This window comes from Lissotriton vulgaris, chromosome 3_1 (assembly GCF_964263255.1).
Source record: "Lissotriton vulgaris chromosome 3_1, aLisVul1.2, whole genome shotgun sequence".
NCBI lineage: Eukaryota > Metazoa > Chordata > Amphibia > Caudata > Salamandridae > Lissotriton > Lissotriton vulgaris.
The window spans coordinates 1,124,245,255-1,124,269,031 of record NC_141689.1 but is presented as its reverse complement, the minus strand read 5'-3'; the positions used below and the strand labels follow the sequence as shown (position 1 = coordinate 1,124,269,031).

Below are 23,777 nucleotides of genomic sequence, written 5' to 3'. Positions count from 1 at the left end.
CTGTCCTCTATCATGCGGGGCAGCTTGGGGCGGGGGTGGTATGCCTGGGCACTATGGTGCCCTGGGAATCCTCCCTTGGTTCCTACAATGCCCAAGAAAAGCCCCACTGACTGGGGATTGGGGCCGCCACCTTCTGTCTCTCTGGCAGGGAGGAAGGTGCCAACAATGCTTGGGTGAGCCCCACGGGACTGCTTAATCAAGATAGCGCTGCCACCCGTCTCTCTTGCGGGGGAAGGCAGCCACAATGTTCATATGAGCCCCAAGCAACATACATCAAAGAGCCCTCCACTCACCGGGGCTCTGTCGTGGCTCAGGCTGAACTCAGAGTTCTCCCTGGTTGCCCTGCTTCCTGTGGGTCGCGCTGCTGTAGGCTTCCTCCATGCCGGCAACCAGGACGAGTGCCAGACCTCCAGGGCTCTCCTTGTGGCTACGGGAGCCCCGCACACCAACAGGCTGCCTCCAGGCTTCACTGCAGGCACTGGGGGGCGGATGGCACACAGCACGCACTGCTCCTACTTCTCCAGTGGCAGCGGGGCTCTCTCCGACTCACTAAAGCCCCGCTCTAGCAGGCATCACTTTCGAGGCCTTCTCCTGGGCCGCCCTGTGATTGGGGGGCCCGCACAGCTTCTGGATCAAGTCAAGTCAAGTCAAAGAATTTATATAGCGCTCTACATACCCAGAGGGTCTCAAGGCGCTTGAGGAGGGGAGGGGAATTACTTGTCAAATATCCACGTTTTAAGTTTCTTTCTGAATGCTAGGTGATTCTGAGTGAGGCGAAGGTGAGAGGGAAGGGAGTTCCAGGTTTTAGCAGCCAGGTAGGAGAAGGATCTACCTCCCATGGTGGCTTTTGTTGATGCGGGGTACAGTGGCAAGGGCTTGGTTGGATGATCGTAGCTGGCGGGAAGGAGAGTAGAAGGACAGTCGAGTGTTGAGGCATTCTGGTCCGATTTCGTAGAGTGCTTTGTGTGCGTGGGTTAGGAGCCGGAAGGTGATCCTCTTATTGACGGGTAGCCAGTGGAGGTTTTTCAGGTGACCAGAGATATGTTCTTTACGCGGGATGTCTAATATGAGCCTGGCTGAGGCGTTTTGGATTCGTTGGAGTTTTTTCTGGAGTTTAGCGGTAGTGCCGGCGTATAGGGTGTTTCCGTAGTCCAGTCGGCTCGTGACCAGGGCGTGGGTGACCGTTTTCCTAGTTTCGGTGGGGATCCAACGAAATGTTTTTTTGAGCATGCGAAGAATGTTGAAGCAGGATGAAGAGACAGCGTTGACTTGTTTGTACATCGAAAGTGAGGAATCCAGGATGACGCCCAGGTTCCGTGCGTGGTCTGTCGGGATGGGTGCTTTTCCAAGGGCTTCTGGCCACCAAGAATCGTCCCATGCAGAGGGGGAGGTACCTAAGATAAGGACTTTGTCTGTTTTATCAGAGTTCAGTTTCAGACGGCTATGTTTCATCCATTCGGCAACTTCTTTCATTCCTTCGTGTAGGTTAGTTTTGGTGGTGTGAGGGTCATTGGTGAGTGATAGGATCAGTTGAGTATCATCCGCGTAGGAGATGATGTTGAGGTTGTGTTGGCGTGCGATGGTTGCGAGGGGGCTCATGTATACGTTGAAAAGGGTGGGGCTGAGTGAGGATCCTTGTGGAACGCCGCAGATGACTTCAGTGGCCTTTGACTTGAATGGTGGAAGGCGGACTCTCTGGGTTCTTCCGGTGAGGAACGAGGTGATCCATTCTAGTGCTTTTCCTTGGATTCCGATGTTTCTGAGGCGCTGTAGAAGGGTGTTATGGCAGACTGTGTCGAAGGCTGCGGAGAGGTCGAGGAGGATGAGGGCGACTGTGTCTCCATTGTCCAGTAGGGTCCGAATGTCGTCTGTTGCTGCGATGAGTGCGGTTTCAGTGCTGTGTTTGGCTCGGAAGCCGGACTGTGAGGAGTCGAGGGAGTTGTTGGCTTCGAGGAAGGCGGCGAGCTGGTTGTTGACAGCTTTCTCGATGACTTTGGCCGGGAATGGGAGGAGCGAGATGGGACGGTAGTTTTTGAGTTCGGTGGGGTCCGCTGTGGGTTTTTTCAGAAGGGCGCTGAGTTCTGCGTGTTTCCAGCTTTCCGGGAAGGTGGCGGAGTTTAGGGAGCAGTTGATGACGTCTCTGAGGTGCGGTGCTATGATGGAGTCTGCTTTGTTGAAGATGTGGTGAGAGCATGGGTCTGTGGGGGATCCTGAGTGGATGGAGTTCATCAGGCGGATAGTGTCCTCCGTGGAGATTGGGTTCCAGTCATTAAGGATGTTCGAGGGTGGTGAAGGTCCAGCGGATGGTTGGGTGGATTGGTCTCCGGGTTTGTTGTCGAAGCTGTTGTGGATGTCTGCAATTTTGTTGTGGAAGAATGAAGCTAGGGAGTCGCAGAGGGTTTGAGAGGGGGTGATGTCGTTAGAGTTGGCCGAGGGATTGGTGAATTCCTTGACGATGTTGAAAAGTTCCTTGCTGTTGTGGGCGTTGCTATCTAGTCGGTCCTTGAAGGCGGTTTTCTTGGCTTTTCGGATCAGTTGGTGGTGTGTGCGAGTGGCGTTTTTGAAGGCTTTCTGCGCTGATAGCGGCCCGAAGTGAATTTTGTAAAGTGGCTCGGGTCGCGGCGGTGGTTCTGTTCCTTCTTGGGGCAAACGAGGGGTAGGTTCTGTCTGAATCAAAATATAAAGCGGGGTCGGCACCCGCGATAAACATCGCAAAAATGCGGGGTGGACACCCGTAATTATGAACAATTAACGGGGTGGGCACCGGAGCAATTTAAGGATAGATGCGGGCAAAGTGGCTGGGTGGGCACCTGTGCAATTTAAATGATCATCAGCACGGCGGCCATAATGCAGGGTAGGCCCCTGCTTGAGGAAGTCAAAAATAGGCAGACATGATGCAGGGTGGGCACCTGCAAGGAAGGTGCCACGGTGGGAATCCCACAGGGTGCAGCTTCGCGCTGCAGGACCCCAGCAGTCCTGGGACAGCAACACAGTGCTCCTCAGCACCAAGCCAAGAGCTTCTCAGGCACTTGGCAGCAAAGTCTAAAGAAAGTCTTGTAGAATGTAGGGGGCAAAGGCTGGGCCCAGGGTCAGCTCACAGGACCCTCCAGCAGGAAGCAGTCCCCAGTGGCACTCCTCCTGGCGCCCAGCAGCAGCAGCAGCAGCAGGTCCCCCTCAAGTTAGGATCAGAGAGCCCAGAACATGGGGTTACAGCCCCTCTTATACACCAATTTCCTTTGTCTCAAGGATGCAGGGCAAGGGAAAAACCAGATACAACTGGTTCTGGAGCACTTTGTTGTGCTCAGCCCCTCTCCCTATTCACCGGACAGGCTAGGCACATCAGACGCCCCACTGGGGGCGGAGCCAGCATTGTGGAGGGAAGGCACAGCCCTATTCAGGTGCAACTCCTCCCTCCCATCTACATGCAGATCTCCCTATTCACCACCGGGCAGATCCATCCGGACTCCTGTAGCCAGGCACACCAGCCAGCCCCAGTCACTCACAACCCAGACAGTCAATTCACATTCACTGCACACAGAAATGCCAACTTCTAAAAGTGGCACATCTACACTAGTCACATTAAATCTGCACACACCGTTGCGCAGCATTTAATCTCACGAGTTCGCACATACCAAACTCGCCCCTGCACTCCTCTCACATCAGGAACTACCATGGACACTCCTCTCCCCCATGCATTCCTGTGGGAGGGCAGGCCAATCTCACCACATGCACTCAGGCTGCGCACGCACTTTACATTGGGACACAGGGCTAAAGTGCACAGAAGCCCAAAACAACTAACATCAGGTCACATTTAAAAGCAAAAAGTTTAGGGGTGAACCTGCCAAAAGGGTCAAGTCCAACTCTCTGGTTCGACAATGTATCCATTTGGTCAGCCCATTTCTGAAGAAGAACATCCATTTGCACCCCCGCGCCCAGAGCAGTGTTGGTCCACTAAAAGCAAAATAGTTTTCGCATCCATAAATGCAATAGCATTGATATTTGTATTATGGAGATCTTGGTTCTTAGAGGCAAAGTATCCTGCACGTTCTTTGATTGGGGCAACTCCTGTTCTCCCTGAACACATGTTTGTTACTTTGGCTCCTCATAAAGGGGAACACCAAAAGACTTATACTGATAATGTTTTTATCCAAAATGTTGCACATAGCTCATGATGTGTCAAACACAAAAAGATTGCTGGGTCTGTGGTCTGCTCCCCTCAGTTACTCACAAAAGTGATAAATTGTTGTCAATACCTTTGTCGTACCTGGGAAGTTGTGAGGGATGGTTTGAACTGTTTGTCATGGGGCACTACCATTTTCACCTGTCCACTCAGGTTATGACATCTGCTTATTCTTGCACTGTGGTTGACTATATACGCTTTAAACATGGGTTTACTCCTATAGGCAAGGAAGGCCAAAACATCTCTTGTACTTTGTCCCCAGACTCCTGTATGAGCAAATATGATAAGGTGAAGAATAATACATGGCTTCAAATGGAAATGGCAGTTTTCGAGAAGTTTAAAACCTCTGAATACTTCCAATCATTTCAAGATCGTAATGTCATGAAGGGCAAACCAATACCAATATCCGTGGTCAGCTCTACAGCTGCCTTTTGTGTCCAAGGGGAAAAGGGAGATAGAGGTGGAGAAAAGCAGATGCAATTTCACTTACCCACTCAGCACGATCAATAGTCCCCCTCTGATCTTACCCCCAAACGTCTAGTTTGTCTGTGGATCCCAGGCATATGTCTGGCTCCCTAGGGGATGGTGTGGCAGATGTACCCTCGCTTTTCTTCTTCCCCCAGTGTATGTTGCCCCAGTTACCATAAAGAACACCAATTGTAGCGTTGGAGTGTACACTTGCCCCGAGTTAGAAGGGTTATTAACACAGAAGATATAGATCAGTCAGTTACCACTTTGCAACAGTTTGAAGATACCATGAAGGGTATTGTACCCTTTGGGGACCCCATGTCTAATAGCCTTAACATTTGCTGGTTGTCAAGAGTTGTTGAAGGGGTTATTAACTTGATGGCTGATATACTGACAAACATCACTGCTGAGCTCCAGGCCACGAGGCTCATTATTTTACAAAACCAGATGGTGTTTGACGTCATCCTTGCTGCTCGGGGTGGGGCTTGTCGTGTTATTGGAAGTAGCTGCTGCGTATACATACTAGACCAGGCCCCAATGTATATCCTGCTAAGTAGAAGTTGCATAGGCTTTCATTTGAAATACCCCAAGAAAATGGTATACTTGGACCTTATCTGGGTGATTTTAGTATTTGTTTACATCCTGGGGTTGGAAGATCCTTGCTTTCTTAGCTGTAGTCGCTGGTATTTTCCTCACGTATTGCCTCTGTATACAATGTCTTCCGGTCTTTTGCTCTTATTGTGCCACACTTCTCACCCCAAAGCAGAGGACGCCCATCCATGATACTAATGCTGTGATTATGACTCATAAGGAAACAGTTAGCGTTATGCAGATAGACAAGAGTGTATTTGAGGACTCCTCTTCCCATGATGCTGAATACATGAATTGATCTGAATTCTGAAGACTATTTGTTGTATACATGCTATGCTACACTCCCTATTTTCTCAACTTTAAATGGTTAGCTCTGCTAAAAGGAGGGTCTGTTGAAATGTAAATGTTATCATTCATTTTGCTTGCATATTGCTCTATGTAAAGTTAGCATTTGCTGCACCATTTTAAGTTGAGCCGCCATTATGAGCTATGTTCGAAACTAACTTCTGACTCACTTTCTGTCTACTTCAGCTGAAAGCAGTTGCAATTTTTTTTGTTTCTTCAAGGCATAGGTTTTCTGTGGTAATGAATAAACTGTTTGTGCTACTGCATACCTTTCCCCGTAGATAGGCCTGCTCCCACCCTTAGAGCGACGGGCGCATGCAAAGTAACCTTGACGCTGAGATAGCATGTACCCGGTCCCAGGATTGCAACTTATCCTTCTGTGTCTCCTTTGTTCACCAGCTACCAACTGGACATTTTTAGCCTGGGCGAGTCTTTAGTGGTTCTGAAGATGTATATTATGTGTTACCATGTTGGCAAAAATCAGTCCCTCTCCCACAATCTAAGGAGGATGGTCAGACCAAACTCCACTCGAGTGTACCATTAATAAATATCTTTGATTTGTATTCTCTACTGTCTGACCGATTCTTCATTTGTATGGAAGGCTGAGAGGTGGTCGCAAGTGACCGCGTGACCCTCAACGGGCCACTCATTCAAAAGTGTTAACATTTTTGGACAAAGTATTCCTTCATTCCTTGCACTGCTCTGCTGCCTAGTATTGGTCTTTCTTTCCACTCTCAATCCGGTATTTCTAACGTTTCCCTCTGGCCTCTACTCACATGCTTTCAGACTAAAGAGTAGTACTGTAGCTCTGTCCAATGAAAGAGTGTGTGAACCGACTGATTAACCTAAGATAACAATTTCTACATATGTGATTCTGAAAATATTTGCATTATGTTATCCATCATGCAGAATGTCACACCACTGCCATTTTTCCTGACAACCCCAGGGGAGCCAGTCTTAAAATGGAATAAGTGGGAAAAGGTTTTCCAAAACTACGCAGTGGTATGCGGTCCGAACTTGGGACTTGAAAGAAAAGTGGCATTACTGTTGCACTATTTGGGGGCTGAAGGGCAAGAGATCTTAGACCACCTTCCTGATCTGAACGCAAAGGATGCAAGAGATTTGAATGAATATGATATTAGTCTGAGGAAACTAGACATCCACTTCTTGCCCAAGATTAGCACGATCATGGAACAATACCATTTTGGAAAGAGAGGGCAGAAGGAAGGTGAAACAGTAGAGGAATTTGGCTCTGAGTTGCGAACGTTAGCGGCTTCGTGCAAGTTTGGGGGAGCTTGTGAGGAGCGGATACGTGTTCAATTTCATTTAACATGTAAGATTGAACGAATAAGTGAAGAGTTGTGGTTAAAAGACGACCCGCCCTTTGGGGAGGTGCTTATCGTGGCCAAACAGGTAGAGCACATGATACAATGTGTGAATGAAAAACAAGATTGCGAAGGACAGGCCAAGGTGAGTGAAGTCTGTGTTGAGAGGGAGAACGTACTTGCAGTCAAAAGTCAAAAACGAGAACAAAAAGAGAATAAGGGCAGTTGGAGTTTTAAAGGAAGTTGTTGAAGGTGTGGCAGACCTGGACATTTAGCAAACAACAGGGACTGCCCTGCTCTAAAAGCGACATGCAATAAGTGTGGTAGGAAAGGGCATTATAGGCAATTTTGCAGAAGTAATATTAATTCCAGGAAATACAACAGAGACAACACTACTTATGTCTGTGATTAAATTGTGTTGCAGATTGAGGCAGAGTCTGTGAGCAATCCCAAAGATTAGCTGTAAAAGAGAGAAGGGCACTCGGGCACTGCTGCCCTGAGAAATTTACACTGGTTGCCCATCCAAGCCAGAGTAAAATTCAAGGCGATGTGCATAATGCATAAGGCCTTGTGGAAAAAAGCCCCCTCAATGATCTGTTCCTTAGCCACACCTTACTATCCTCAAAGATCACTGCGTTCAAGCACGGCCTTTTTGGCAACAACACGCAAAATCAAACGGGCCAGGTGGGGCGGACGCTCCTTCTCCCTGAATGCGGCTGTGACTTGGAACTCTTTACCTTCCACGCTCCGGAATGAGTCCAATCTTTTAAAATTCCGCAAAACCCTTAAAACTTTTCTTTTTTCCAAATAAATCAGTAGACTCCCTAAAGTAAGCAATTATAGCGCTACGAGGCCTTCGGGTAGTAATGCGCTTTACAAAACCCATTTTCATTTCATTTCATTTAGTTGAAGCTGTTCGAAACTGACAATTATATGTGCGGAAAACTTTGTGAAAGTATCGAAGGGAAAACTTACACTACAGAGAATGGATGTAAGACCGGGGGCAATAGTGGGCAACACATACTGATGAAGGGGTATTTCTGGGGCACTGTAGGTTACACAGACCGACTACGATATACGTGTCTAAGAAGGGGGACAACATACTAGGTTGGCACACGCAGAATGATTCAGGCATTTGCCTCAATCCCAATAAGAACCCACAGATACTAGTACAAGAGGTAGGGAAGACACTGGAGGGGGTAGAAGTATAATTCAATGATGTTTTCACATAACAGCTAGGATGCCTCAGAAAATATGCTCACAAAAAAAAACTCAGTGAGCACTCCAAGCCAGATACAGCCAAGGTTAGGAACCTACCCATTTCGATACAGGAGGCAGTGAGGGAGGAGTTAGAGAAGTTTTGCAGGTTAGATGTGATCGAACCAGTAGAAGCCACTGAGTGGTTGGCACCCATTGTGGCAACCAAGAAGTGTGATGGCACAGTGCGCTTGTGTGTTGATCTGAAAGCGCTGAACAGGGAGGTAATAGTTGACAAGTACCCTCTGCCCAACATTTCACAAATGATGAGCAGGTTAGCGGGGGCAAAAGTATTTACCACACTAGATCTAACCTCTGCCTACTACCAAGTCAGACTCCACCCTGAATCACAAGAACTCACAGCGTTTATCACACCCATGGGGGCCAGAGTTCAACAACTCAGTAATCGAGAAAGAGACCTTGGCGGGACATTGGGCCGTTAACAAATTCAGAGACTTTGTGTGGAAAATGAAGTTCATCCTGAAGACAGACCACAAGCCTCTTGTTCAAGTCTTCACCAAAAAGGGGCTAGACTCCATCTCGAGCAGAATCAGGAGGTGGGTAGTGAGTCTCCAAGAGTACATGTTTGAGGTCGAGTACGCACCTGGTGTGAGGAACCTTGCAGCCGACTGCCTCTCTCGCCTGGTGAGGGAAGAATGTGATGAAGCGGTCGATGGCGAGGAGGAAGATGAGACAGACAAGGAGATACAAGTGGAGAACATGTGTTTTATCACCCAAGGAGCAGTCGGAGAACAGCGCTGGAAGGAGGCCTTGGGAGCAGATGTGCTCTTCCAGAGGGTGTGCAGAAAGATAAAGGGTTGTTGGATGGACCAAGACAAGCAGGATGAAACTCTTAGACTGTTCTGGATGCTCAGAGACGAACTATCCACTGCCGATGATTGCCTTTTCACGGGTACGGAGCTAGTCCCTCCAGAGAATTTGAGTGAGAGCTTGGTCAACTTGGCCCATGAGGGGCTCCTGGGGGTTACCAAAACCAAATAGAGGCTGCGTCTCGAATATTGGTGGCCCAGTATGGATCTTGAAATTGAGGAAGATAAGAGAATGTATGCCATGCACAACCAGTGACAAGGTTCTAAAACAACACACATCTTCCATGCATTGTAGGTCACCCACGCTGGCCCATGGGCGGATGTGGCTCTTGACATAGTGGGTCCTTTGACAGGGGAACAAAGCACACCTTACATACTGGTGCTCATAGATCTTTACTCCAGGTGGCCAGAATTTAAATTTGTGTCCAAAATCACCACAAGAAATGTCATAGACTTCCTACTAGAAGTGTTTATCGGGGAAGGTTTGCCAAGCAGCTTACAGTCGGACAAACGGACAATGGGGTGCAACTCTGCTCTAAAGAAATGAAGGAATTCCTAGAGTGCAATGGGATCAAACACAAGCTATGTGCTGTGTATCACCCAGGGATCAACGGGATGGTAGAACGATTCAACAAGACCATCAAGGAGGGTATCCAACTAGCGAGGGCAGGTGGGTTGTGCTGGAAGGATGAGGTTTTCAAACGTCTAGAAGCTTACAGACTGACCCCACATCAAACCACAGGCATGACACCTTTCGAATTACTGAAAGCAAGAAAACCCAACTCTAGGCTAGTGCCAGGGTGGATGAAGTGGTACAAAGGGTGGGCCGGTCACTCCAAGGAGGCACAGTAACGGGACAAAGAACATAAGGCCAGGTCCGACAGGAAAACCAGATTTGATAGATTACATGCAGTCAAAGACATGGGTTTCCAAATGGGGGATCTTATCAAAGTCAAAGCACCCTCAGGTAGAGTGAATTGGTCAGAGTTTACTGAGCCTACCAAAATTGTAAAGTTGTTCAGAAATGCTGTAAAGACACAAGAAGGGACGGTTTGGAACCTAGGGAGGTTGGTGAAGTACATTGCCCCCACGGTGGACACCAGTAGCCCTGTGGAGAATGAGGGTGGAGCACAAAGTTGTGCCATGTCGCAGGAGCCAGGGTGTTCCAGGCAAGCCAACTCCTTGCCTAGGAAAAGTTGCAGAAAGGTTTATCGCCCAAAGTATTTGGAACACTATGTTGGCAGATAGTTAATTAATCACTTCCTTTCCTCTTTATACACTGTATTTTTTTTATGTGTTAAGGAGGGGGATGTGTGGTACCCTCCCCTTGAGGGGAACCCTTATCATTCCACTCACCCCCTCCCCTTCTCCTGTTAATGGTTTGTACTCCTCTGACAGGCTTTAGAATGTCACGGTGGGGAACATTCTATGTTGAACTCCATGCACTGAGTCTTTGAGAGAGCGTTCAAGACGACAGCTGTGGCTGGGGTCCACTGCTGTACTTCAAGAAATAAAGTTCACCTTTTGTACAACTTCTGTTCTGTGATCTTCTACAGGAGGAGCCCTGCAAAATGTCACAATTGCCTGTGGAGATAATTAGTGACAATGACGTTTAATTAATGCCTGGTAAAGCACATAAATATTTTACTGTGTGGGTATCAAGCATAAGACCACATCACTTTATGATCCCGGGGGGAATAGAATAATCAAAAATGCGGTGCAGTTAGCTGTTAAGAACAAGGATGATTGGGAAATTAAAGTCTTTAACCGCATCGCTGCTGCGGCTTTTCCCGCTGTGTACGGCTATTTTCAAAATACCGCGTTACATGACGAGCTCAGCTCGTCATCAGCGTACCAGCGCCGTAGATGATGACGAGCTGAGCTCGTCATCAGCATCGAAGGGGTTAAACTGTATGGATGTACAGAACTACAATTCATTAGGTGTCTCACCTTTTGAAGTCATGAGGGGAAGGGAAGATAGAACAAAAGGGAAGCCAGAGTGGTTAGTCCAATCTGTAAGTTCTGATTTATCTGTTGAGTAGGTTAGGAAGAAAATTGTTGATGCCCTTTTGAAATATAAAAAAACATTATGATTTAAGAAAAAACACTGAAGATGTTAAGGTTGAGTTGGGTATGGTGGTTAAAGTCAGGTAAACGTGGTAAGTGAGGAAAGGCGAAAGTCAGTTCACTGAACCTATGAGCGTAATCAAGTTGTGGCGGAATGCAGTCATGTTTCGTGACGGCAAAGTTTGGAACATAAAAAGGATTGCTGTGCTTAAGAGTGATGTGATAAATGAGGACATTATAAATAATGGTGAAGGTTTGGTTTGCAAAAGATGTCCTGCAGATTGATGCTTCTGATAATAGAAGGGATGATGATGGGGAGAGACAGGTTGATGTGAAGAAAAAGTGAATATGTGGTGGTGGAAAGTCATTAAGGAACTTTTGCTGAAGACAGACGAGATAGGGTGTTTGAGAAGGATATAAAAAATGGAGGTGTCACAAAGGGTGGATGAAACAGAGGTAACAGAAAATAATAAACGTGTGAGAGCTAAACCTAATTGATTATTAAACTATGAGTGTGATTTAATAGATGACAAGGAAGAATTTTAGTTTCTTTTAAGATCTTCAACATGTAATATTTTAAGTTTAATTTTAGAGATTTAGTACTATTTTGAGTGTTTATAAAGGGCCCGATGCCTCGAGCGCAAGGTAAGTAGTTTTATTTTTATTTTCCCTATTCCATCATCTGTTGACTTCCCCACTCGCCCCACCGCTCTTACCTGCACCGGCCTCGTCTGTAAAGGGGGAATATGTGTTATATCATTCGTATTCTTGTGTAGTTCTCTGAACCTGTAATTCACGTGCTCACCACTACTAGGCAACTGAGGAAATTCTAGATTTTGGGGCAAATTTATGTTGCATGACGCATCTCTGCAAATCGGCAGAGATGCGCCAGGAAAGATACGGCCCGCAAGTTTATCCTTGCGCCACCCATGATGCGCAGCATTTACAATGCGGCGCACCATGGCGCAGGAATAAACAGATGTGTGTCGCATCTAGGGCGTGAAGTTGGCGCAGTGCTGAAGTGGTGTTGCGTGCGGCACGCAACTCCAGCACTATTCCAACTTGCCCTATCTCAAGCCTTACGCCTCCTTCAAGCAGGTGCAGGGTTTTGACGCATCAGCGTTGGGAAAGTGACTCAGTGAAATCTTGTAGATTTCACTGAGTCACTTTTCAGGGGCGTTCCTGCAACGGAACGCCCACATGAAACCTGACGCAGGTTTCATGTGGGGCTGGGCCTTACACTGTGAAGCATCTCCATAGATGCGTCACAATGTAAGTATGTTGCAACGTGGCGCAGGGTTTATGCCGCCGCTGCGTCACAGAAGTGACGCAACGGCAGCGCAAAAGTGCCGCAAGTCTGACATAAATCTGCTCCTTTGTATGGAAGTACTGTTGCCTAAGGAGTCAGCGGAGCTAACTGAAGGTGATGGTTGTGGTGACTGTAGTGTAGTTACATTGGTATTCCAGTAGGCAATAAAACTTACAACACTTGAAGTGATTGAGTACTACTTTAAACGGGTGCTCTCAAAAAGCGCAACAAAACCATCGGTTGGAGCTGCACTATATAAAAACTTCAAAATAAAACTGCAAAAAACAATCTCAGGTTCCCAATACAGGCCATGCCATGTTTTACAGTTGGCTAAAAACAAGTACTCCTAATGTCATGATAAAGTTGGACCGTGGGTAAACATGAGTACAGGTGTGTGTGCAAGGCACAGAAATGTATTCAAACACCATCGCCTGGCCCTTAGAAAACACCAGAATAAAAAGAATTGCATTTACATTTCAGAAGAACGTTATTTTTCCCCATAAAAAGTGGTAACTATGGAGAAGAACCCAGCAATGGTTGCTTGCCAAGGAAGTATTTCCACAGCTGTTACATTTCCAACCTCGGACCGGTTGCACCGACTTGATTGCACATTCCATGCTTTGCTTTTGTCCGTCACCGTGTATGTGTACACACAAGGTGCAGAGAAGAAGATAGTGAAGTTTAGCCTTCAGTCATGTACGTCACGCGCGCTGGGCAGCACCGCCGCCTGTGACAGCCGGTGCGGGGAGGGGCGGAGGACTGGAGGAGCGGTTGGTGACAGTTGCCTGAGGAAGGGAAACCGCTGGGGCGGGGGCCCTGGCGCCGGCGCGTGGCTGCACCCCGACAGACGCTGCGGCGCGCTCTCTGCCCCGGAGAAGCGCGTGACCAGCCTACGGCCCTTGCACAGCGCGCGCGAGATGTGCGACTCGGCTGAGTCCGGGGCAGAGCCGGAGAACGGCGTCTGCGGCGCCATGAGCCCCGATCCCGCCGCCCTCGCAGCCGAGGAGCTGGCGCGGCTCAGGGAGCGGGTCTGGGGCTACGGGGCCCTTCGTCAGGAGGGCAGTGAGCTTCGGGCAGACGGGCTATGGAGAAGGCAACCCGAAAGGCGGATAGAGCTTCGGCGTTCACCGGTGAGTGCCCACATACATATACATACATGCAGGCAGCCATGCGCACGCCCCTTCCTCTCCGGTACTGCTGCACGCATCACCCTACACTCCTGTCAGACTATTGTGTCAGCCCCCAGCAGTCACTCACCCGTCCTGTACCATGAGGTATATTTGAAGCCCCTGTTCCTCCCCTGTTCGGGCTGAGCCCCTTCACGTCCCCCATCAACCAGCTGTCACTCTTTTTTCCCAGCCGTAATGTGCGCTTTTCTGCTGTGGCCCGTCCGAACAATCATCCTGTGTAATGCTTTCATTAAAGTTCAGCATCAGGCAAGGGCTGAGACAAGACTGGAGTTCACACGGCGTTATTTTCTTTTTAACTTGCATTTTATTCGCAAGGCCTTAAGAATACCGTTAGTGCATAAAGCCCGATGGTTTGTCTATGCGCACTTCTCGCCGGAGTTTTTCCAAAAGTGTTCAGTTTCCTGCTATGACTCCACACTTCTGGTATTTAGTCAGGTCAACCGTTTCCCAGTTGAAAGTGTCTGTTGTGTTAGATATGTCTTGCTATTACAGTTTTGACAAGTTGCGATGACTGGTTCTGCATCCACGTGCACTGGTGTATGTGTTCAGCATGAGCTACTTCTTCGCCAGCTCAGGGTGCGATCGTGAAAGGAAGAGATCCCATTCTTAAAAGTTATTTTCTACATCTCTACGTTTATGCCAAATCACAGGTTTAAACATTGGGTGTAGTTTCTTCTTTTTTACATGCTTATTATTTTACTAAAATATTCACCTAGAAATGTCTCTAACAAAGTCAGTCTGCTGTATTTTTTGTATAGAAAATTAGAAAGTACAGGGTGATGCAGTATATTCGAAATGTACTGGCGATTAGTTGTAAATTAAGGCACCATAAAATGTGTTTGTAAAACACGTGCCCGTTGTTATGTTCCCAAACTTTAATAAACAGATTATGCCTGATTTGCTGAGAAAAACTGTTTGGATGAACTAGATGGAAACCACAAAGGTGGTATTTCAAGTAAGTTTAGGTGACCCGAGAAAAGAAAGCTTTCTTTCAAAGTTTGTGGTGCGTTCCTGGTTGCTTTCTACCTGTTATATCTTGCGTGATGAAATTCTGTGCTAGGCGCAGTTTGTCCATGATTCATATTGTATACCCTGAGTGAATATAGAGACGTGTTTTGCCGGGCCAATGCTAGTTGTACTGTATCCAAGTGCTTCTTTACTGAGCAGGAAATCGCAGAGGATGGATGGAAGAGTTCATTTTCTTTCTAAAGGCTGGTGACTTGCCACTGTGAGAATTTATTTAACGGTTTCAGCGCCTGGATACCCTCAGCGTCTGGACACCTTCGCTGGGGAGAGTGCGTTTTACAAATACACCTAACGTACATGAGTTCCTCTTGCACCAAAGGCTGGTGGAAGCTTTGATCAGTTTAGATGTAACCAGGTGTAACATTCTGAACAATAGGGTATACAGCAAAAAAAGAACTGTAGATCTTACATTGTACTTGTAGAGAACAATATGGTTTGTAATAACATATTGATAGGTCAGGCCGTTGGTTTTGGGGGGATGACCTTGTGGCTTAAGAAATAGAAAGCATGTGTTTAAAGGGCGAGTGGGAAGGGTTGGTTTTCTTTGAATGTTGTGTAGCACATGTTCCTTGCAGAAGCTGTGACTCGGGCGAAGGAGAGTTTAATTGTTTTTATTTTTTTAAATTTAATTATCGAAACATGATAACACACATATCATGCAGATACCGTATTACCATAAGCTGTCCACAAATGGCCCCACTTCAGGAGGGACATTTACCATCTTCAACAAACTAGACAAGACCATCTCTGCCCTTCTATGTTCACTAATGCTATGCAACGTTTGGGTTCATTCTCCTTCAGTCTTCTCAGTCTCATTGGCCATAAGATAAGCTTGGTACCGGCCCCAGCAGTTCCTGGGGTAACTCTGAAGAGGGAGCAATTCACTATATATATATGCGACTGAGGGACATATGTACGAAGAAGTGGCGAAGTGAGTGAGGGGTTAGCCAACCAGGCTTAACGCCTCACTCCGCTATTTCAGAAACGCAAGGCTGCACCATATTTACATGAATATGGTGCAGTCGTGCGTTTCACCCTGCGCTGGTGCTACGCTTACCAGCCCAGCACCAGCGCAGGCACCCTTGCACCATTGTTAAAGGGTGTCTGCGGGCAGGGGAAGATTGTTTATGTGCAGGAAGGTGTCCCTTCCTGCACACAAACAATCTTTAAATGCCTTTTTGTAACTTCCATGTGTGCTGCATAATGCAGCCCATATGGAAGTTACAAAATGCCAGTTTTTTAAAAGATCTTTTATTTGCAGGAAGGGACACCTTCCTGAACATAAACAATCCCTAGCGTTTTGCTTTTCCGTGTGTGATGCACAAGGCAGCACACATGGGGAAAGCAAAAACGAGGAGAGATAAAGCATTTCTCCTCGTTTCACCAAGTTAAGACCAAGTTTTCCCTGGTCTTAATTTTGCAGCTGCCTCCTATTTACGCCACCCTTGTAAATAGGGGGCAGCGTACAAATCTGTGGGTGTTGCGGTAAACGTCCAATGCAACACCCATTGCCCACCCCTTTCATGCTAAGCATAGCGTGAAAGGGGGCTTATTGCCACAGGAACTTCAGAAAAAGTGACTTTCCCTTGGTGATAGGGGCTTGTACATATGCCCCTGAATGTTACAGTAGACCCTGTCTGCATGCCAATCGGTCAGAGTAGGGACAGGGCCTCTAGCCCATCGTATTGCAACACATTGTCTGGCAAGTAGTAACTCAATAGCCACCAGAGGTCTGATTTCCTTGTCTATTGCCTTGTTGATTCCTAGTAGGGCCAGCAAGGAGGCAGCTTTTAAACGTGACGTTAGTGATCATGCTCAATTCATTAAACACTGCACTCCGCAACCCGTCCACCTCTCCACACGACCATGCTACGTGTAGAAAGTCAGCCACATCTATCGATATCTGGGAGACTCAGTAGTGTCTCGCAACCCATACATATGTTGCCTTTCTGGAGTATAATACACCTGATGCACATGTTTGAAGTGTGTGAGTCTATGTCATCCATTGAGCTATATTGATTTGGTTATTGATTAACAGTATTGCCAATCCTTGTCTTCGATAATTTTACTTAGGTCTCTCTGCCAATCCAGCCTAGCATGCGCTATACATGGTCTAAGACCTCCTGTGCCAGTTTGAATATCTTCAAGATCAGCCCAGGGGGGTTGGTCAATTGGATCAGGGATGTTAATGCGGGTAGATGAGGAGGTTCCGACACATCCTCTCCCAGGAATTCTCTCAGTGCATGTCTAGTTCTGAAGTATTGAAAGTGGATGAGAGGCTCCCTGGCTTGCTCTCTATCTTGGAACTTATCTCATCCCTTAGCCTCCCCATTCTGGAATAACTCCGCCAAACGTGGTCACCCCCAGCGCCGTCACAACCCCTTTTTCACGACTCAGCAGGAGCCAGTAGTACCAATCAATTTGGGCATGTGGGGGATATAGTACTGCTTCTAACAAGTAGGCTTAGAGGAAACCTCAGAAGCCTAGGAAGGTTGGAGAGATCCTTTCTACATGAAAGGTGTGGGGATACATACTCCCACTGGAACAATCCTAATAAAAAACAGACCCCCCTCCTCCCTCTTTACGGAGGCGTCCTTGGCACAGCCTAGATAAAGCTCAGTTTGAAGCTAGGCTTAACCAGACCCGTCCTGTTTGGTCAGGTAACATGGATGAAGCAGACTATGCTTATAGAGAGTGGATAAATAACTCTCTAGACCATTTTATCCCCATGAAATATTCGAGACCTAGGCGAGTTCAGACCCACCCCTGGTACTCGGAGACTCTTGCGGAAACTGAAAAACACTGTAAGCTCCTAGAACGTACCTGGAGACGATCGTATGACCCCCTAGCTAAAACTAAATTTAGAATGGCCACTAAAGCTTATCATAAGCTTATAAAGAAAACTAAAGCCATTTATTACACTGACCTGATCATTTCAAGTACAAATCGCTCCAAAGCGATCTTTTCCCTGGTAAAAGATATGACTAAAGCCCCGGTAGGCACAGGCAATCTGATAGTGTCAGACGCACAGTGCGAAGAACTATCTGGCTTTTTTATCAACAAAGTTAAAGGTATATATGATTCTTTACAACTGGACAGCCCGCTGGGGTCCTCTAATCCTGACAGTCATCTCTGACCCTCCCTACTCCCATCTATAGAACAGCCAGGGATGGAACACCTAGCCCTAAGAGTAAAATCAGGCTCTCCGGATGATCCCATTAAACCGGATCTGTTCAGATCACTTCATGACTCTGTCCTGCAGGAAGGGCGGGAGCTGATTAATCGATCTTTACAGCAAGCCGAGGTTCCCAAATCCTGGAAACATGCCAAAGTACTACCCCTCTTGAAAAAACCAACTTTGGATCCCTTAAGGCCAGACAGTTTTCGACCTATTTCGCTGCTTCCCTATCTTGCGAAAGTGGCGGAAGCACATGTCAATTCCATTCTGACTGCCTACTTGGAGTCTAATGGGATCCTTGATGAGTCCCAGCATGGCTTCCGTGCTAATCACAGTACAGAGTCTGCCCTGTTAACAGTTACAGAACATCTAAGGGCCTCCCTGGATATGGGCGCAACATCTATCTTGGTTTTGCTGGACTTGAGTGCGGCCTTTGACACGGTCTCCCACAAGATACTACTTGAGAGACTATGGGAGATCGGAGTCAGGGAAACGGCCCTGGACTGGTTCGCGTCTTTTTTTATCTGACCGCTCCTTCCAGGTGCACACCCCGCCGTACTCATCCAGCAAGCTCCCTCTTGAATGTGGAGTGCCTCAGGGGTCTGCGCTCAGTCCCACATTGTTTAATGTGTACGTCCGCCACCTGGCCTTGATGGCCCGGGAACGTAAGATCTTACTAACATCATATGCGGACAACACGCAACTTATTTTCAACTTTTCTAACAACAATGTGGAGGACCAAGTTAAATTCCAGGAAGACATTCTGGCGATCTCAAGGTGGCTATCCAACAACTGCCTTCAGCTTAATGCCTCCAAAACAGAGGTACTCCTGATTGGCAATGGCACGCAGACTTGGGAAGAGCACTGGTGTCCTCAGGCGCTGGGACCTGCTCCTATACCCAAGGAGTCAGTAAAAAACCTGGGGGTGTTATTGGACAATACACTCAACTTGGAGTCTCACGCTCAAAAAGTGGCAGGTACCTGCTTTGGGCGTCTTCGCTCTCTTAAACCCATTCTGTTTTTTTTTTTAGCCTACTACTCGTCAGATTATAGTCCAGGCTTTAGTTCTATCTCACTTGGACTATTGCAATGCCCTCATGCTAGGATCCAACAAGACTGCAATAAATAGGTTGCAAAGAGCACAGAACGCTGCCTTCGCGTTCTATTTGCTCTACCTAAAACCTGTCACACGTCCCCCCTTCTCCGACTACACTGGCTCCCTATACAACAGCGCATACACTTCAAAACCCTTTGCCTTGCCCATAAAATCTTGTATAATGCTGGCCCCCATACTCTGCAGGGACTGTGCTCTTTCTATACTCCCACGCGCGCACTCCACTCAGCGAACCTCTCACTTGCCTGTACTGTCAGAATTCGGAGGAGCAGAGCCGGCGGCCGCTCCTTCAGGTATTTGGCCCCTAAGCTCTGGAATTCTATCCCCCCTAAAGCTCGGGCCACTCCAAATCACCTGCAATTCCGAAAACTTATAAAAACCTGGCTGTTTCCATCCATCTAGCACCTCCTTTACCATACTAGGATTTGGCATGTCTGCAAACGCTGGGACGCCCCGTCGCTGGGGTAGCCATGCGCTATACAAGACCACATAACATAACATAACATGAAAGTGAATGGTCAAGGGAAGAAGAGGAATAGGCTAATACGTACTTCCACCACACTCAGAGGTGGGAAGAGGAAAAACCTCTTTTTTTTAAAATTATAACCCTCACCCATTCTGGTAGTGGCATGCTTCATCATCGGTTTCACCCTGACTCCTAAAGGTCAGGGTGGGCTCGACCATACTCTAGGGAGAACTTAGAACACAATTTGTTTGCTCGTCCCGGCCAAGCACCGTTTGCAGTGCGCCCTGTTCAAGACCAGCCTTCCCCGCATCAGCCGGACCCACCGCAGATTTTTCCGCAGTATGGCTTAAAAGCTGAAAGCAGGTATAAGGGTGGATAACTGGTTTCAAGTACGAGGTTTGCTGAACAATGCAGTCCATTTTCTATGTATACAAAACACTACTCTCCTTCTAATAATAAAAACTGGACAAGGCTGGACATAGGTAAAAGTCTGCAATGCTTTCCAGCCCACACCAAACGCAGGAGCTTAGACCGTAACTCTGTGAAGAATGACTTTGGTAAGAATATAGGGGAGTGGCAAAACAGAAACAAAAATCTAGGGAGGACAATCGTCTTTATAAGCTCCATCCTCCGCATTAGGGACAGGGGAGTTTGATCCAACGCTCAATGTCCTCTCCTAGTTTGTTCATTGCTCTACTGTAGTTATCCCTGAATACCTGTTCAGGAACAAGGTGTATTTGTATCCCCAAATATCGGCCAGAATCTGTAATCCAACGCAGGGGGTATTCCAATGCTATAGATGTCATTATGATGGTAAGCGGAAAAATTGTGGATTTGTCCCAATCAATCTGTAAACCAGAGAGCTTTCCAAAGGTCTCCATTTCACGTAATGTAGGTGAAAGATTGGTCTCCGGATGTCAGACATATAGCAGTGTATGGTCTGTAAATGTTGACACTATGAGGTTATAATAATAACATAAAGGGGGGAGGGGGCCCGAGGGAGTTTAAAGACCAGGCAAAGACACGTGCCCTAACTTGAATATATAACACAAAAAGTGTCGATGGGTCTACATAAAAGGGTCTACACATGTACTTATCTATCTACGCTGTCCTGTGACATCCTATCTATGGAAAGTGAAAACCAATAAACACTAGAAGTACTAAGAGATATCCTGATCATAATGTGATCTAAAAAGGATACCCATCAATCACCACACGGAACTGCCCTTCATCATTTGGGATTCCTTGAAGACCAGCCACCTGCAGAACTACCGGAAAAGTAAGGAAGCCTTGATCTAATTGCCTCCAAACAACCAGGTAGTTCCCAGTGCAGTCTAAGTATTGATGAATCTAGCTTGTAGGTGGATGTGGGACTGATTTGCAGTGTATATGAAGAAAACATATATGTGAGAGATGGTGAAGATAAAATTGGGTAAGAGAGCAAAGAGAAATTTTATTCTGTTTTCTGCTCACTTCTCCAATGTTAAAAAAGCAGCAAAAGGCAGACTTAACAAATGGCTGCCTAGTTTGAAAAGATGGTCGACATGTTTCAGCAAATAGTTTGGACAATTGTGTCCATTGCTTTCATCAGGACCTAAATATCAATAATGCTACTGCAAAGTGAACGTGCAAAAATAAATAAAATCTAGTGACAAGGAAAGAGATCACCTGATATCCTAGGTGTCTTCTCTAACCTGTTATGGTTAGATCTGCATGTCACTGGTAGGGAAACAAATAAACACAGACTGTTAATACAGATAACAGTGGTATACAAGCAAAGATGCACTTTGTAAACATACTCCACTACAACAGGAGTCTATTATGCACAGTTGAATGTTTGCTGTCAGTTTCATACATGAAGGTATACAGTTTTAATTCCTGCATGTAAATCAGAAAACTCCATCTTACCCCAGTCATAGGAGTTTAGGCAGCGAGGGAAGCACCGCTCTGGTTAAAAGAAAGGAAGCAAAAAAACAGAAGTTTATGATAGCTTCCTCTCCGATGAACAGTATACAAATAAGTGAATTATCATATGCATGGCTGTTAATGTATCGATGTTTAGAGAAAGCCCTTGATCACAGGCATGTGATTATGTATACAACTCAGTCTCTCCTCGGGCACCACATATCACTGCCTAATGGAAAACCAAGAGACCAGAATAAAGTAAGAAGGGGGTAATCTTATTCCAGATAACTCATTCAGTCCTGAAGTTGATCAAGGGCTTTCTCTAAACATCGATCCATTAACAACCATGCATATGATAATTCACTTATTTGTATACTGTTCATCGGAGAGGAAGCTATCTTAAACTTCTGTTTTTTTGCTTCCTTTCTTTTAACCAGAGCGGTGCTTCCCTCGCTGCCTGAGCCGTTGCCAGGCGAGGTGAGGTCCTAAACTCCTATGACTGGGGTAAGATGGAATTTTCTGAATTACATGTAGGAATTAAAACTGTATACCTTCATGTATGAAACTGGCAGCAAACATTCAACTGTGCATAATAGACTCATGTTTTAGTGGAGTATGTTTACAAAGTGCATCTTTACTTGTCTACCACTGTTATCTGTATTGACTGTCTATCTGTGTTTATTTGTTTCCCTACCAGTGACATGTAGATCTAACCGTAACAGGTTAGAGAAGACACCTAGGATATCAGGTGATCTCTTTCCTTGTCACTATATTTTATTTATTTTTCCACGTTCACTTTGCGGTAGCATTATTGATATTTAGGTCCTGATGAACGCAATGGACACATTTGTCCAAACTATTTGCTGAAACATGACGACCATCTTTTCTATTTAGGCAGCCATTTGTTAAGTCTGCCTTTTGCTGCTTTTTTATCATTGGAGAAGTGAGCAGAAAACAGATTAAAATGTCTCTTTGCTCTCTTACCCAATTTTATCTTCACCATCACTCACATATATTTTTTAAACACATGCACTGCAAATCAGTCCCACATCCACCTACAAGCTAGTATCATCAATACTTAGACTGCACTGGGAACTACCTGGTTGTTTGGAGGCGGTTAGATCAAGGCTTCCTTACTTTTCCGGTGGTTCTGCAAGTGGTTGGTCTTCAAGGAATCCCAAATGATGAAGGGCGGTTCCGTGTGGTGACTGATGGGTATCCTTTTTAGATCACATTATGATCAGGATATCTCTTAGTACTTCTAGTGTTTATTGGTTTTCACTTTCCATAGATAGGAAGTCACAGGACAGCGTAGATAGATATGTACATGTGTAGACCCTTTTATGTAGACCCATCAACACTTTTTGTGTTATATACTATGAGGTTATAGCCTGGAAAGCGTAATCCCCTGTTCCCATGGTACTCTCGGAGAGCGCATGGTAATGGTTTGGCCACCAGTGCGTACAACACGGGCGACAGGGGGCAGCCCTGCCTGGTTCCCCTTGTGATTGCTATTTGGGATGTCACAGTATTGCCCACCCTGATCCTTACCACAGGCTCCATATATAACGTATTGATTAGCGTTGGGGAGACCTCCCCTACCCCGATACAGCACAGTACAGCTTGCATGAATGCCCATGCCACAGAATCTTAACGCCTTTTCAGCATCCAGGAACACTGCTGCTGCCCTCTCATTCGAGTCTACTCTGTATGACTCCAAATAAGGTACAAAGATTGTATGATTGTATGACCGCTCTTCTTATGTCTGCGTTCCAATTCCGCTATCTCTTTATCTAGGTGTGTCAGTCTGCTCTTAATGACCTAAGGGCCCCTGCGTGTTTAGCGATTGCAACTCCTCACTTTGAATGCCTCCCAACCCGTAGCGAATTTGTCAGCTAAACCAGCGTTTATAGCGAAGTATTCCTTTGTTGCTTGTGCTAATTCTGACTTGAACACCGGGTCTAGTAACGAGTGGGGGTGCCAAGTAAGGGCTGCGACCAGTGGGGCATGAAATTCCAGATCTAACAGAACAGGCGAATAGTCCCAAAAGGTAAAAAGGGAGTAGTGTGCATCCATTTACTTGGGTTACCAAACTACTTGATATTAACCAATAAGCTATACAGGTGTGTATATCATGCACTGATGAGTAATGTGTGAATCCCCCATCCCATGGTTATGGATATCTCCATACGTCCACCAACCCTGTAGTTTCTGCTATTTCTATGAGTGGCTTTGCAGCTGCAGAGGGGCGACGAGGGGGCCCGTTGAGCGATCATGTGTGGGGTCTAGTACACAGTTGAAGTCCCTCCCCCTCCCCTCCATAGTTGTAGAAGATCTCCCCCACTGTAATAGGCTGGCGCTCAGGGATTGATAGAACTGAGGGTCGTCGTGATTGTGACCATGTACACCCACCAGTACCACCCTCAAGTCTCCTTTCCGGAAGGTAGCTATCACATATCTGCCACCTGGGTCAGGGAATATGTGCGCTAAATTTTCCGCTGTTTGTCTGTCCATGCAAATTAATAA

General features: G+C 46.6%; 1 protein-coding gene across 2 annotated transcripts in view; it reads left to right on the top strand.

Moving 5' to 3' along the window:
* Positions 1-13,025: 13,025 nt before the first annotated feature.
* The window catches only part of FAM241A (family with sequence similarity 241 member A), a 75,639-nt gene continuing 64,887 nt past the window's right edge, over positions 13,026-23,777 (top strand). Inside the window, exon 1 of one of the 2 annotated variants that reach the window (XM_086961602.1) lies at positions 13,026-13,502. In XM_086961602.1, coding sequence (XP_086817728.1) covers positions 13,290-13,502 — 213 coding nt within the window. In that variant the 5' untranslated portion in view covers positions 13,026-13,289. The remainder of the gene's footprint in view (positions 13,503-23,777) is intronic. The other variant, XM_086961603.1, reaches the window with a different exon arrangement.